At 42.7% G+C, this 16,302-nt stretch overlaps 1 protein-coding gene across 1 annotated transcript in view; it reads right to left on the reverse strand.

The window, feature by feature from the left end:
- ndst3 (N-deacetylase/N-sulfotransferase (heparan glucosaminyl) 3) overlaps window positions 1–16,302 on the reverse strand; it is a 436,737-nt gene that overhangs the window by 89,858 nt on the left and 330,577 nt on the right. Inside the window, exon 6 of the mRNA XM_060832478.1 lies at window positions 3,334–3,462. Within this exon, the coding sequence (XP_060688461.1) occupies window positions 3,334–3,462 (129 nt within the window). The remainder of the gene's footprint in view (window positions 1–3,333; window positions 3,463–16,302) is intronic.

Genomic DNA, 16,302 nt, shown 5'->3' on the forward strand with positions numbered 1-16,302 from the left:
AATCATTGACTGTACAGAATGTCAACTGGTTGGATGGTGTCATTGTTAATCATGACTCAGCAGTAGCACGACTGACCAAGCTGGAGTTCTAATAGTACATATTGGGTCTAGGGCAGGTGGAGAAAGAACCCACAAGAGGGAAACATACATCACCTCATTCTCACCAACCTGCCTGTCACATTGCATATGCCCATGACAGCATCAGTGTGAGTATTTGTGGAGATGCCATCCATTATGTGGTATTACCACCGTGCTCCATGAAATAGATTTGGAACACATCTACCAACTTAAAATGGTGTATCATGAGCAATAATGAGCCATCAGCATCAGTAGAATCATATGCCATAACAATCTACCACCTCAAGGCCTAGTGCCTGTCCCCACTCCACCTTCACCATAATGCCTGGTTCATGAAGAGTGTAAGAGGCTGTGCCAGGAGCAGCATCAGGCATGCCTAAAATTGAGCTGTCAAGCTGGTGAAGCTACCAAACAGGAATTCCAAACAGCATACTAGCAAATGAAAGACGGGGCGAAGTGACTCCAAACTACTTGGTCAGCTCTGAGCTCTGCAGTCTTGTCACCACCCAGTCATGAATGAGGATACTTAAACAACTCACTGGAGGAGGAAATTCCATAAATATCCCCATCCTCAATGATGGAAGAACCCAACATATCAATACAAAAGGCAAGGATGAAGCATTTGGAATAATCTTCAGCCAGAAGTGCTGAGCAGATGTTCTATCTTGGCGCCTCCCAGTGGTTCCCAACATCACAATGCCAGTTTTCAGCCAATTTCATTTACATTATGTGATATCAAGAACTGGCTGAAGGCTGGATACTATGTAGGTGAGGAGCCTGATTCTGGATCAGTGGTGCTGGAAGAGCACAGCAGTTCAGGCAGCATCCAACGAGCAGCGAGGAGCCTGATTACAGTCATAGAGTCATAAAGTCATAGAGATGTTAAAGATGTCTGTTCTAGAACTTGCTGTTCCTCTTGCTCTTCCAGTACAGTTACAGTTGGCAGCAACCCAACAATGTGGAAAATTGCCCAGGTATGTCCTGTCCACAAAAATGCAGGACAAATCCAATGCAGCCGTTACTGTCCCATCAGTTTACTCTTGATAATCAGTAAAGTGACGGACGGTATTATCAATGGTGCTATCAAACAGCACCTGCACAGCCATAACCTGCTCAGTGACGCTTAGTATGGGTTCCACCAGGGCCACTCAGCTCCTGACCTTATTACAGCCTTGGTTCAAGCATGGACAAAAGAACTGAATTCCAGAGGTGGGGTGAGAGTTACAGCTCTTGACATCAAGGTGGCATTCAACCTAGTGTGGCATCAATGAGCCCTAACAAAACTGGAATCAATGGGTAACAGGGAACAAACTCTCCATTTGTTTGACTTATACCTGGCACATAAGAAGATGGTTGTGGTTTTTGGAGGTCAGTCATTTCAGCTGATGGAGTCTCTGAAGGAGTCCCTGAGGATAGTGTCCTCGGCCTAACCATCTTCATCTGCTTCAATGACCTTCCCTTTATCATAAGGTCAAAATTGGGATGTTCACCGATGATTGCACAATGTTGAGCACCATTCATGACTCCTCAGATGGCGGAGCAGTCAATGTTCAAATGCAGTGAGATCTGGACCATGTCCAGGCTTGGTCTGATAAGTGACAGTAACATTTGAGCTACACATATGCCAGGCAAGGCCATCTCCAATAAGATACAATCTAACCATTGCTCCTTGACTTCAATGGCATGATCACTGGCGAATCACCCAGTATCAACATCCTGGGGGCTACTATTAATCAGAAACTGAACTGAACTAACCATATAAAGGAATTATGAGAAGCTTAGAGAGTGCAGAAAGCTTTTCCATTGCTGTGCAAATGAATGAACAGGGGCATAGATGGAAGGTAAGGGACAGGATGTTAAGGAGGTGTGTGAAGAAACTTTTTTTTTCACCCAGAGGATGGTGGCAAGCTGGACGCAGTGCCAGTAAGGGTGGTAAAGGCAAAAATCCTCATCATATTTAAGAGGTTTTTTGATGGACACTTGTGATGCCATCAGCTATGTACTGGAAAGTGGGATTACAATAGTCAGGTCATTGTTGTTGATAGGCAGAGACTGGTTGGGCTGAAGGCTATTTTCCTGAAATGTAGGTCTCTACAACACTATAAATACTTTGGCTGTGAAAGCAGGTTAGAGGCTAAAAATTCTGTGGCGATAACTCCCTTGCTGATTCCAAAAGCCTGTCTACCATCTACAAGGCAGAAGTCAGAAGTTTGATGGCATACTCTCCACTTTCCTGGATGGGTGCAGCTCCAATAACTGTCAAGAAGCTTGACACCATCGAGGACAAAGAAGCCGACAAGCATTCACTCTGGCCATCAATGATGCTCGGGAGCAACATATAGCATCTACAAGTTGCAGGCAGAAATTCAACAGGTCTCATCAGACAGCACCCTCCAAATCCATGCCTACTACCACCTACATGGAAAACAACAGATACATGGGAACACCACCACCTGCAAGTTCCCTTCTGAGCTACTCATTATCCTGACTTGAAAACATATCGCCGTTCCTTCACTGTCACGGGGTCAAACCTCATGTCTCAATCTCTAACTGCATTGTGGGTTGACTCTTCAGCAAATGGAGGGCAATGGTTCAAGAATGCAGCTCATCACCATCTTCTCAAGGTTAACCACATTTGGACAATAAATGTTGACCCAGCCAATGATGCCCACAACCCATGAATGGATGCAAAATGCTGTATGGCTCTATGGGAAAAGCAGAACTAATTGGATATGTCAAAGAGGTAAGAGTAGCTGATTTTTCCCCTTCCTATGTTGTCTGCTTCTATAACTACTTTAATGCTGTGGCAAGGCTGGTAACCTGAATGGAAAAATATAGCAATGCAATTTGCAAGCAAGAGGAAAGGAAGTGGAGGGTGGAGCTTGGGCAATGTTTTTCAAGGTCAGGGACTTCCAGACTGTTTTTCTCCTGGAGGAATGGCATTTGTTTTGGAATATTTGAATGCGAGAGAGTGGTGGCTGTGGTGGTGGTTATAGTGAGCAGTACCTCAGGAGAGGAAAGGTTTTGCAATATCTGCTGGTGTTGGAGACAGAAAGGAACACCATTTGATCTGCTTTCTAACTGGTATCATATGGAGAGGCAAACTCGTGGAGAAGGTAAGTTTTGATGGTGAGCATAAACAGAAGAGAAACTTGAGCAAGGTGAGCATTGAGAGTTGCAGGCAATTTTGAGGGAAAACCAAGGTTCTCTTTGCTATCACCAATGTTCGCTATGACAGATAATATGAAAACTTACTGGATTGAGAAGAACAGTGAGAAAAAGTTCTCCTCCTCTGATGCTCTTGTCCAGTTCTCTGGGGCCTCCAGGGTACTCCTTGTAGAATATGGTATGGGTGAAAAGGCCACAGGTTTGTCGTGGAAGTACCTGAGGAAGAAAATGATAGAAAAGATATATTTGACCAGATTTTCCTCGAAACTATGTCTTACACAAAGCAGAATAAATTGGAGAAAAGTAGATAATGGATGACAGAATTCAATTTAAAAAGGTCTTTGGAAAGCAGTTGGAAAGGTCAAGTAATCATTTTGCTTTTTAATCATCTTTACCTACTTCTGGAGCTGCTCAGGAAATAGCATTTTCTCATGTTTGGTCTTCTATAGATAAATGCTGAGGTTTTGATACAATTTTGCTCATTATATGCAAATAAGATTGCACCGTTTTTATTGTAACACAAAGAACTGCTGGCAATGTTTTGCTGACACCACCTCTGACTGGATGTTAAATCAGATGGGAAAAAGCACTCACATCAAGTTCCTTTGCATTAAACAACTGGATCAGCTGCAAAAGAACTGAAGAACTGTGGAGGCTGGAAATCAGAACCAGAAACAGAAATTGCTGGATAAACTCAGCAGGCCTGGCAGCATTTGTGGACAGAAAACAGAGTTAACGTTTCGGGTTCAGTGACCTCTCTTCAGATCCATCAGCTGCAATATTTGCATTTTTGATGTAGATTCCAAGTCAACCTAATATGAGAAATTTTCTGCATGAATAACTCTTCAGGCTGAAATTCCAAAATGCAACTTTGCAGGGTAATTGTTTTTTCAATTACCTCCTCGTGCAGACTCTGAATTGTGCTGAGATACAGTCCCACAACTATTCCCTATCCCATTCCTTTCCACTAACCGAACACTGCTTTTATACAGTGAGGTGTTATGATCTAGAATGCTCTGTTTGGAAGGATGGGGAAAAGGAGATTCAATAACAGTCTTCAAACCTTGAAATAAATACCTTTAAAGGTAAAGTTTTTGCAGTATTCCGTGAACGAAGCGTTGAAATGGGATTGCGGAACTGGCAGAGATGCCCTGGGCTGAATGGCGTTGGATTTTATGTGACAGCAGTGTGAGCTTGCAGCAATATGCAGCACAGAAACATTCCCTTCAGTCCTACTCACCATTTTCCAGCACTTGGCCCGTATCCCTCTAAACTCTTCCGGTTCGTATATCCATCCAGATGCCTTGTTGGAATTGTATCTCCTCCACCACTTTCTTTGGCAGTTCATTCCACATAAGCACTACCCTCAGCATGAAAAAGTTGCCCTTTGCCCCCTTTTAAATATTTCCTCTCTCACCCTAAATATATATCTTCTAATTTTGGACTCACCTACACTGGAGCAAAGACCTGGACTATTCACCATATCCACGACCTCGTGATTTTATAAATTTCTATAAGGTCACCCTCAGCCTCCGGCACTCCATGAAAAACAGCCCCAGCCTATTCAGCCTCTTCATGTAGCTCAAACCCTCCAACCCTGGCAACATCCACATAAAGGTTTGGGCTGACTACTCAGTGGGCCCAGAGACTTGGGCAGACCACACCCACTAGATATAACTTAACATCACATCTGTCAGTAGAGGAGCATGGAATCAAGTCCCACATGTGGATCTGGACAGTGAGGACAGGCAGGCTCGTCAAACATGGTGGCGTTAAAACCAAATGAAACCCTCTTCACAAATAAAAGTAAGTAACTGTGGATGCTGGAAATCTGAAACAATCACAGAGAACGTTGGAGAAACTCAGCAGCATCTATGGAGAGAGGAAGAGTTTTGAGTCTGGTAATGACTCTTCTTCAGGACAGAAAGGTTCTTCTGTCAAGGCAGCTGAAACTGTAGATTTTTAATACAAAAATTAGAGATCAGAAATGTAACTCCATTATTACATGCTTTCTTACGGAAAAGCAATTTGTGTTTAGCACGCTGATTTTTAGGAATCTTTAGGCATGCTAAACAAGATGTAGTCACGGAAAAGTAATCACGAGCCTTGATGTGTGGCTGATTTTCTCTCTCCTTAACTGAAGGAAACCTGCAGGCTATTGTCTTGCTCAATGCTTCAGCATAAACTGCAGATTGAACAAATGTCGTTAACTGGTCTGTATGTCTGGCTCCCACAGTGCAAAGACTATTTACTAATTGAACTTTTGAGCTAACTAGTTCCCACTTTAACAAAAATCACGTGCAGTTTGAAAGAGAAAATGGTCATGCTCAGAGATTTTGGTACCCAATTATCTAAGTGACAGTTGCTTAAATAGGAATTAACTGTTAAACTCTTCATTCTAAGCAAAAAGATATTTCTTAGTGACAGAAGCATCACTGTATATATGATGTGGTATGATTTAAAAGTACTAAGAGTTAATAAAGTAACAAATGGAATGTTACTATGTTTGAATGTCTAAAGCTGAATCTCACTCCAAATTATTTTACAATATGCAATCAAACTTTCACAGAAAATGTGGTACTTATTTTTGAATGTACAAAATTAACTCCAAGTTGAATCAGCAATACGGAAACAGACTTCTATGAGAAAGATAACGGAGTTATAGAGTCATACAGCATGGAAACAGACCCTTTAGTCCAATCAGTCCATGCAGAACATAGTCCCAAACTAAACTAATCCCAACTGCCTGCTCCTGGCCCACATCCCTCCAAACCTTTCCCATTCATTGTATAAACTGGGTTGACAATACACGGCGTGTGCACTTCACTGAATTCGTGAAGACCAATTTCACCTCTTGAACCTTTAAATAATACCAGATCCATTTAAATTAACACAAACCATTCTGGTGATGATCTGCTTTGTCAAGATGTTTAAAAACCAATGAAGTTGCCTTGTTTTCCCCCACTGCTGGAATTTCATCTTCCCAACCACAATCACAAGCCAAGTTGGAATAGAGAGGTCAACTATTTCAAAAAATGAAATCTACAAATACAAGCATTGCCAAAAGGGATATTTACTTTATTCTCCTTTTACACACTGAGCACTGGAGTACCCACATTTATGTGGTATGTGTTGGTATGTGGAATAATGTGCTGGTGTGTAGTGCTGCCCGTGGATATCCACGGGCAGCACTACATTTCACACTCAGGAAAATTTTATCCAGTCAATGGGTGAGTTACATTCAACTTTGTGGACTGACAACATTCACCAATTTGACACTTACTTTGTGCCATTAGCCCTGACTCATTCCATTTTGATATTATTACAGGATAGAAGGGGGTTATTTGTCCCATTCAGTCTGCACTGGCCTTTCGAACCAGCAATTTACCTTACATTACTCACTTACCTTTTCCTTGTAACCCCATAAATTTCTCTCTTTAGGTAATAATTCAACTTCCTTACAAATGCATCCAATCAACCTGGCCATTCAAAACCCAAGCAGTTCATTGCAGATCTGAACCTCTTGCTGAGTTTAAAAGTTTTTGCTCATCTTTTCATTGTTTCTTTCACTAGTTACGTTAACTCTGTCCCCTCCCTTTTGAATCCTTCAATCCTTTCAATAGGAAACATTTTCTCTCTGTCTGCTCTGTCTTGTCCCCTTATGGCTTTGAATACATATATCATATTTCTTCTCAACCTTTTCTTGTCCAATGAGAACAATCCCAGCTTCTCCAATCTACCTAAGTAGCTTATGTTCTTCATGTCCAAAGCCCTTCTCATAATCTTCTTGCTAATTTCTTCACATTATTCCTAAATTGTGGTGACCAAGACTGGGGACAATACTGAACGTGCCAACCTTAAACATACTCTTCTTTATTGATCCCTGAGTTAAATACACTGATGATGGTTTCATTTTAGCATTATGCACAATGTCCAACTGACTCTAGGACTGTTACAGAAATCTTCATTTTCATGAGCTTGGATAAAAACATTGAAATATGGAAGCCAAGTTTAAACCAAACTAAATTCTGCAAAGGAGGTGGAGGAGTGGCATTGCTTATCAGGAATAGTATCACAGCTACAGAAAGGGAAGTCATCAAGGAGGGTTTGTCTACAGAGTCAGTTTGGGTGGAAGTCAGAAACAAGGAAGAACCAGTCACTTTCTTGGGAAGTTTCTGCAGACCACCCAATATCAACAGAGACATGGAGGAGCAGATTGGGAGGCAGATTTTGGAAAGATGCAGAAGTAACAGGGTTGTTGACACAGTGACTTTAACTTCCCTAATATTGATTGGAACCTTCTTAGTTCAAATAGTTTGGATGGAGCAGTTTTTGTCAGGTGTGTCCAGGAAGGGTTCCTAACTCAATATGTAGATAGGTTGATTAGAGGGGAGGCCAAATTCAATTTGGTGCTTTGCAACGAACCAGGTCAGGTGTTAGGTCTCTCTGTGAGAGAACATTTTGGTGACAGTGATCACAACTTCCTGACCTTTAGTATCATGATGGAGAGGGATGGGCACAGATGGTACAGGCAAGTATCTAATTTGGGGAGAGGGAATTACAATGCTATTAGGCAGGAACTGGGGCACTTAAATTGGGAACAGATATTTTCAAGGAAGTGCACAACAGAAATGTGGAGGTTGTTTAGGAGCACTTACTGATAGTGCTGGACTGGTTTTCCCACTGATACAAGGCAGGTAAAGGAACCCTGGATAACAAGGGATGTGGAATATCTCATCAAGAGAAAGAAGGAAGCTTACTTAAGGTTGAGGATGCAAGGATTAGAGAGGTAACTAGAGGGTTACAAGGTAGCCAGGAAGGAACTAAAGAGTGGACCTAGGAGACCAAGAAGGGGACATGAAAAAGCTTTAGTTTGTAAGATTAAGGAAAACCCATGGCATTCTACACTTACGTGAGGAACAAGAGGATGGCCGGAGTGATGGTAGGGCCAACCAGGGATAGTGGAGGGAACATGTGCCTGGAGTCAGAGGAGTTAGGGGAGGTCCTTAATGAATACTTTGCTTCAGTATTCATGACTGAGAGGACCTTGACATTTCTAAGGACAGCATGAAACAGAATGATATGCGTGAACAGGTTGATATTAAGAAGGAAGATCTGTTGACAATTTTGAAAATCATAAGGAGAGATATGTACCCTGGACCAGACAGGATATATTATATAGGTTACTACAGGCAGTGAAAGAAGAGATTGCAGCGCCTTTGGCAATCATCTTTGCATCCTTACTGTCCACTGGAAGAGTGCCAGGTGATTGGAGGGTGGCAAATGTTATTCCCTTGTTCGAGAAAGGGAATACAGATAATCCTGGGAATTACACACCAGTCAGTCTCACGTCTGTGGTGGGTAAAGTATTGGAGAGGATTCTGAGAGACAGGATTTACGATTACTTGGAAAACCATAGTTTGATTAGACATAGTCAGCATGGCTTTGTGAGGGGCAGGTCATGCCTCAAAAACCTTACTGAATTCTTTGTGGATGTGATAAAACATGCTGATGCTGGTATAACAGTGGATTGTGGTGTACATGGATTTTAGCAAGACATTTGATAAGGTTCCCCATAGTAGGCTCATTCATAAAATAAGGTGGCATGGGATACAGGGAAATCTGGCTGTCTAGATACAGAATTGGCTGGCACATAGAAGTCAGTGGGTGGTAGTCAGTGGGTGGTAGTAGATGGAAAGTATTCAGCCTGGAGCTAGGTGACCAGTGGTGTTCCACAGGGAATGGTTCTGGGACCTCGGCTCTTTGTGATTTTTTATAAATGATTTGGGTGAGGAAGTGGAAGCGTGGATAAGTAAGTTTGTCAATGATGTGAAGGTTTCAGGATCTGCACTCATTCATTTGACCTTCCCTTCTCATTCTGGACTGGTTCTGGTCTTCGGGTTGTCTCGCTGAGGTGGGCTGTCTGGGTTTGGTCAGTCTATGGACACGAGGTACGAGGAGCTGGAGATGCAGTGCAACTCACTGCCAGTCGAAGGTGCTCACTGGAGGCACTGCTGAAGAAGGTGCAAAAAGCAGGCAGAGCTGGGGCTCCAAGTTGCCCCTTTATCACTGTCTTTGTGCCTTTCTCAAAGATTCTGTGGCCTGTGTCCAATACTAGCATCAGGCAGGGCAGGAACATCCAATGAGGTGATTAATTGCCATACTTGGAGGCTACAGAACATGGCTTTGAGCCTCCAACTGTCAAGTGTTGTCCGTGTCACACTGTGCCTCTGCTTCCTAATGAGCTGGGTGCCATCCAGTCTGTGTAACATTCTTCTAACAAAGTCGGTTCCCTGGAGGTTCCCCTTCAACCAGCAGTGAGCTGCACTGCATCTCCAGCTCCTCACACCTCATGTCCATAGACTGACCAGACCCAGAGAGACCACCTCAGCGAGACAACCCAAACACCAGAACCAGCCCAGGATAAGAGGGGAAGGCCAATGAATGAGTGCAGATCCTGAAACAGCAGCCAACCCTCAGAGACTGAGGACCAGTCTGTCCCAGACTTGTTGAATAGGTATTAGAGGTCCTTTCAGACAAAAAGTTCAAATGCAGCGGTAAGACCTGTAGATAGGGTGCAGTAAATCCCAAAAGTGCATGTCAGAAATAAACAGTGTAGATGTGAGACTGTTAACTTAGAAATTTAAGACTCTTCACTGAATAGTTTGATGAATAGATTGAGTTTAATGAAAGTAAATAGTAGAGTATGATAAATATTGTTTTTCCATGATAAAGTGTTCAATAAAGTTGTATTGGATCTTCCCCTGATTCTTGTCCCTTTTACCTATCTCACTGTGTAATGCCCCTTAGGGTTACTCAAACTGGTGAAGGTTATTCAGGGCACATTTACTTTGCAACAGGACAGTACAGTTACACAAGGCAAAGCCTTATTGTTTCAAGATCTCTTAAGAGAATATGAAATGATATACAGTTTCATTGAGGAATGAGGATGTAAAGCAACTTGTGAGCAACAGTCAGTAAGTGTAAGTGCTGTTGCTATTGTTGTCAGTAACAGCGGCTCCTGAATCCAGAGAACTAATTTCTAATGTATATTTAAATTAGTTGAAATCTTTAAATCAAACATACCCCTTTTTCATTTATGACCTTTTGTGATTGGTGACCTTTGCAAAGAACCCACAAATGAAATGCTGATCAGGGTTAAACATTTCTCAACGTTGTTATGTTAACACTTTTCGAATGTTGTGGAGGTGCTGGTGTTGGGCTAGGGTGGACACAGTTAAAAATCACAATACCTGGTTTTGGATCCATTGGTCTATTTGAAAATACAAGTTTTCGGAATGCTGCTCCTTCATCAGGTAACTAGAGGGGCAGGATCATAGGACACAGAATTTACAGTCAAAGTATCATACAACTGATGCAATGTATTAAACAAACCTAGATTGTTGTTAAGTGGTTAACCACTTTGAGTGGGGATGCAGATTTCAATTGATTAGTATGTAAATCCCAACATTTCTTTCAAGTCACAGCCATGAGATAACTTAAGGTTTTATCAATATCGAAAAAGAAGTGACATCTCAGCTCAGACAATGCATTAAAGATGTAAGGTTAGAGTCTGTCTGTATCCCAACCTGGAGTCAACCTGATTCTATTTCCAAAGTAGGAATTTATAAAATGTCACATTGATTGGCTGCCTACAGATGGTGTGCTTTTTGAACAAAACAGAATGTATCTGCAAATGCAAATTCACCCCATAGTTTTATAAATGTATGTGTGAGAGAGAAAGGTAAAATGCACATGTGTAGGGTGAGGTGCGGGTAGAGAGAGAAACAGATTGTGTATGTGTTTGTAGGAGAGAGACAATGTGTGTGCGTGTGTGTGTTCACACATGCATGTGAGAAGGTATGAAAGTGTAAGGTGTGGTGGGGTCACCTGTAGTGTGACATGAACCCAAGATCCAAGTTGAGGCTGTTCTCATGGGTACCAAACTTGGCTATCAGCCTCTGCTCAGCAACTCTGCGTGTTGAATTTCTTGAGGTTTGCCTTGGAGAACGTTCACCTGAAGATCTGAGGCCAAATGTCAGTGATCACTGAAGTGATCCCCCACTGGGAGGGAACACCCCAGCCTGATGATTGTTGCGCAGTGTTCATTCATCCATTATCATAACATCTGCATGGTCTCGCCAACATGAAGAACATGGCATAGTTTCTCTGCTTCTGCGAAGTACTGGATGCGAAATGGTACCCATTGGTCTTATCCTGTGTCTGTCTCCCAAGTAGGTCACTACAGTTTCTCGCTGTGGCATGTTGGAACTGGCAATTGATGAGTTGAGAATCAAAGCCTGTCCTTATGAGGGCGTCCTTCATAAGTGTAGCAACACGAAGTTATCCGAGGGCTTGCAGAGGAGTGAGGTGCTGAGGCATGGTATAGAGGAGTCATTTTTGGCAAAACCATGCAGACGCTATGACAATGGATGAATGGACACTGTGGAACACTCGCCAGATAGGGATGCTCCCTCTCAGTGGGGGACCACTTCAATGGTCAGGGACATTCAGCTTTGGATCTTCAAGTGACTGTCCTCCAAAGTGGACTTTGGGATACATAACCACACAGAGTTACCAAACAGAGGCTGATAGCCAAGTTCAGTACCCATGAGGATGGCCTCACCGGGACCTTGGGCTCATGTCACACAACAGGTGACCCCACTATTCACATACACGCACACACTCCACCACACTTGTGCTTGCAATCTATCAAGCACGCACACATGGTCACACATACGTACTCACACGCTCTTTCTCCCACCCACACATGCATGCACGCACGCGCACACATACAAACACACATAAACATATGTGGTGAATTTGCAAATTTGTGTTTGCAGATACATTCCATTTTGTTCAAAAAACACACAATTTTTAGGCAGTCAATCTGACATTTTATCAATTGCTGCTGTGGAAATAGAACTAGTCCGAGTGCAGGTGGGGATACAGACAGATTGTAACCTCACACACTTAGTGCATTGTCTGAGCTGAGATGTTGGTTTTTATTTTAGATATTGATAAAACCTTAAGTTATCTCGGGGCTTTGACTTGAAAGAAATTCTGGGATTTACATATTTCAATCGAAACTTAGATCCCCATTCTATGTGATTAAAGACTTAACAGCAAACCTAGGTATGTTCAATACATCACATCAGTTGTATGATGGCTTGATCTTTTACTATAAAATCTGTGTCCTATGATTCTGCCTCATTAGCTACCTGACGAAAGAACAGCGCTCAGAAAGCTTGTACTTTCAAATAAGCCTGTTGGACTATAACTTGGTGTTGTGTGGTTTTTTTTACTTTTCCAATGTAATTAGTCCTGATCTATTGCTGACATAATTCTAATAGTTAACTGATGCAAAATTCCAACGCAGAATAATATCCCAATTATGTGATTTCTTCTCTTTCAAATGCTCATATTCTTTGTCTGCATTTCCCGCATGTTCTGTTTCATTTCAGATTTGTCTGTGACTTTTTTTTTGTTACTAATATGAATTAATTCAGAAAAAAACTCTCAGCTTTAAGAATGTGAAACTACAGTTATAGAGTCATAGAGATGTACAGCATGGAAACAGACCCTTCGGTCCAACCCGTCCATGCCGACCAGATAGCCAAACCCAAACTCGTCCCACCTGCCAGCACCCGGCCCATTTCCTTCCAAACCCTTACTATTCATATACCCATCCAAATGCCTCTTAAATGTTGCAATTGTACCAACCTCCACCACTTCCGCTGGCAGCTCACTCCATACATGCACCACCATCTGCATGAAAAAGTTGCCCTTTAGGTCTCTTTCATATCTTTCCCCTCTCACCCTAAACCTACGCCCTCTAGTTCTGGACTCCCTGACCCCAGGGAAAAGACTTTGCCTATTTATCCTATCCATGCCCTTCATAATTTTGTAAACCTCGAAAAGGTCACCCCTCAGCCTCCAACGCTCCAGGGAAAACAGCCCCAGACTGTTCAGCCTCTCCCTATAGCTCAAATCCTCCAACCCTGGCAACGTCCTTGTAAATCGTTTCTGAACCCTTTCAAGTTTCACAACATCTTTCCAATAAGGAGGAGACCAGAATTGCACACAATATTCCAACAGTGGCCTCACCAATGTACAGCTGCAAAATGACCTCCTAACTCCCGTACTCAATACTCTGACCAAAAAAGGAAAGCATACCAAACGCCTTCTTCATATCCTACCTACCTGCGACTCCACTTTCAAGGAGCTATGAACCTGCACTCCAAGGTCTCTTTGTTCAGCAACACTCCCTAGGACCTTACCATTAAGTGTATAAGTCCTGCTAAGATTTGCTTTCCCAAAATGCAGCACCTCGCATTTATCTGAATTAAAATCCATCTGCCACTTCTCAGACCATTGGCCCATCTGGTCCAGATCCTGTTGTAATCTGAGGTAACCCTCTTCACTGTCCACTACCTCCAATTTTGGTGTTATCTGCAAACTTACTAACTGTATCTCTTATGCTCGCATCCAAATCATTTATGTAAATGACAAAAAGAAGATCTTAGCAGGACGTGTACACTTAATGGTAAGGTCCTAGGGAGTGTTGGATGGGTATATGAATAGGAAGGGTTTGGAGGGATATGGGTCAGGTGCTGGCAGGTGGGACTAGATTGGGTTGGAATGTCTGGTCGGCATGGACGGGTTGGACCGAAGGGTCTGCTTCCATGCTGTACGTCTCAATGATTCTATGACTCAGCACCGATTCTTGTGGCCCTCCACTGGTCACAGGCCTCCAGTATGAAAAACAACCCTCCAACATCACCCTCTGTGTTCTACCTTTGAGCTAGTTCTGTATCCAGATGGCTAGTTCTCCCTGTATTCCATGAGATCTAACCTTGCTAATCAGTCTCCCATGGGGAACCTTGTCGAACGCCTTACTGAAGTCCATATAGATCACATCAATCCTCTTTGTTACTTCTTCAAAAAACTCAATCAAGTTTGTGAGACATGATTTCCCATGCACAAAGCCTTATCAGTCCTTGCCTTTCCAAATACATGTACATCCTGTCCCTCAGGATTCCCTCCAACAACTTGCTCACTGGTCTAGTTCCCTGGCTTGTTTTACTGCCCTTCTTAAACAGTGGCACCAACGTTTGACTATCTCCAGTCTTCTGGCACCTCACCAGTGACTATCGATGATATATATATCTCGCAAGAGGCCCAGCAATCACTTCTCTGGCTTCCCACAGAGTACTCAGGTACACCTGATCAGGTCCTGGGGATTTATCCACCTTTACCCGTTTCAAGACATCCAGCACTTCCTCTTCTATAATCTGGACATTTTGCAAGATGTCACCATCTATTTCCCTACAGTCCAAATCTTCCATATCCTTTTCCACAGTAAATACTGATGCAAAATATTCATTTAGTATCTCCCCCATTTTCTGTGGCTCCACACAAAGGCCGCCTTGCTGATCTTGAGGGGCTCTATTCTCTCCCTAGTTATCCTTTTGTCCTTAATATATTTGTAAAACCCTTTGGATTCTCCTTAATTCTATTTGCCAAAGCTATCTCATGTCCCCGTTATGCCCTCCTGATTTCCCTCTTATGTATACTCCTACTTCCTTTATACTCTTCTAAGGATTCACTTGATCTATCCTGTCTATACCTGACATATGCTTCCTTCTTTTTCTTAACCAAACTCTCAATTTCTTTTGTCATCCAGCATTCCCTATACCTACCAGCCTTTCCTTTCATCCTGACAGAAATATACTTTCTCTTGATTCTTGTTATCTCATTTCTGAAGGCTTCCCATTTTCCAGCTGTCCCTTTATCTGCAAACATCAGTCCCCAATCAGCTTTCGAAAATTCTTGCCTAATACCATCAAAATTGGCCTTTATCCAATTTAGAACTTCAACTTTTAGAACTGGTCTATCCTTTTCCATCACTATTTTAAAACGAATAGATTTATGGTTGCTGGCCCCAAAGTGCTCCCCCACTAACACCTCAGTCACCTGCCCTGCCTTATTTCCCAAGAGTAGGTCACATTTTTCATCTTCTCTAGTAGGTGCATCTACATACTGAATCAGAAAATTGTCTTGTACACACTTAAGAAATTCCTCTCCATCTAAACCTTTAACACTGTGGCAGTCCCAGTTGATGGTTGGAAAGTTAAAATCCCCTACCATAACTACCCTATTATTCTTACAGATAGCTGAGATCTCCTTTGTTTCTCAATTTCCCTCTGACTAATGGGAGGTCTATAATACAATCCCAATAAGGTGATCATCCCTTTCTTATTTCTCAGTTCCAACCAAATAACTTCCCTGGATGTATTTCCGGGAATATCCTCCTTTAGCACAGCTGTAATGTTATTCCTTATCAAAAATGCCACTCCCCCTCCTCTCTTGCCTCCCTTTATATCCTTCCTGTAGCATTTGTATCCTGAAACATTAATTTGCCAGTCCTGCCCATCCCAGAGCCATGTTTCTGTAATTGCTATGATAGCCCAGTCCCATGTTCCTAACCATGCTCTGAGTTCATCTGCCTTCCCTGTTAGGCCCCTTACATTGTTCTCAACTGTACCAGTTTCAGATTGAGGATCTCTTTCCTCACTATCTCGCTGGATCCCACCACCACACCCCCTCCTCCCCTCTCCCCTCCCCCCCCACACCCCCCCACCTTCCTAGTTTAAATCCTCCCGAGCAGCTCTCGCAAATTTCCCTGCCAGTGTATTGGTCCCCTTCCAATTTAGGTGCAATCTGTCCTTCTTGTACAGGTCACTTCTTCCCCAAAAGAGATTCCAATGATCCAAAAATGTGAATCCTTCTCCCAAACACCAGCCATCCATTCATCTGCTCTATCCTCCTATTCCTGCCCTCACTAGCTTGTAGCACTGGAAGTAATACAGATATTACTACCCTTGAGGACCTTTTTAAATTTCTGCCTAACTCTCTGTAATCTCCCTTCAGAATCTCAACCTTTTCCCTTCCTATATCATTGGTTCCAATGTGGACAATGACCTCTTGCTGACCCCTCTCCCCTGTGAGAACATTCTGCACCCTCTCTGAGACATCCTTGATCCTAGCACCAGG

Source organism: Hemiscyllium ocellatum, chromosome 1, assembly GCF_020745735.1.
Source record: "Hemiscyllium ocellatum isolate sHemOce1 chromosome 1, sHemOce1.pat.X.cur, whole genome shotgun sequence".
In the NCBI taxonomy this organism is placed as follows: Eukaryota; Metazoa; Chordata; class Chondrichthyes; order Orectolobiformes; family Hemiscylliidae; genus Hemiscyllium; species Hemiscyllium ocellatum.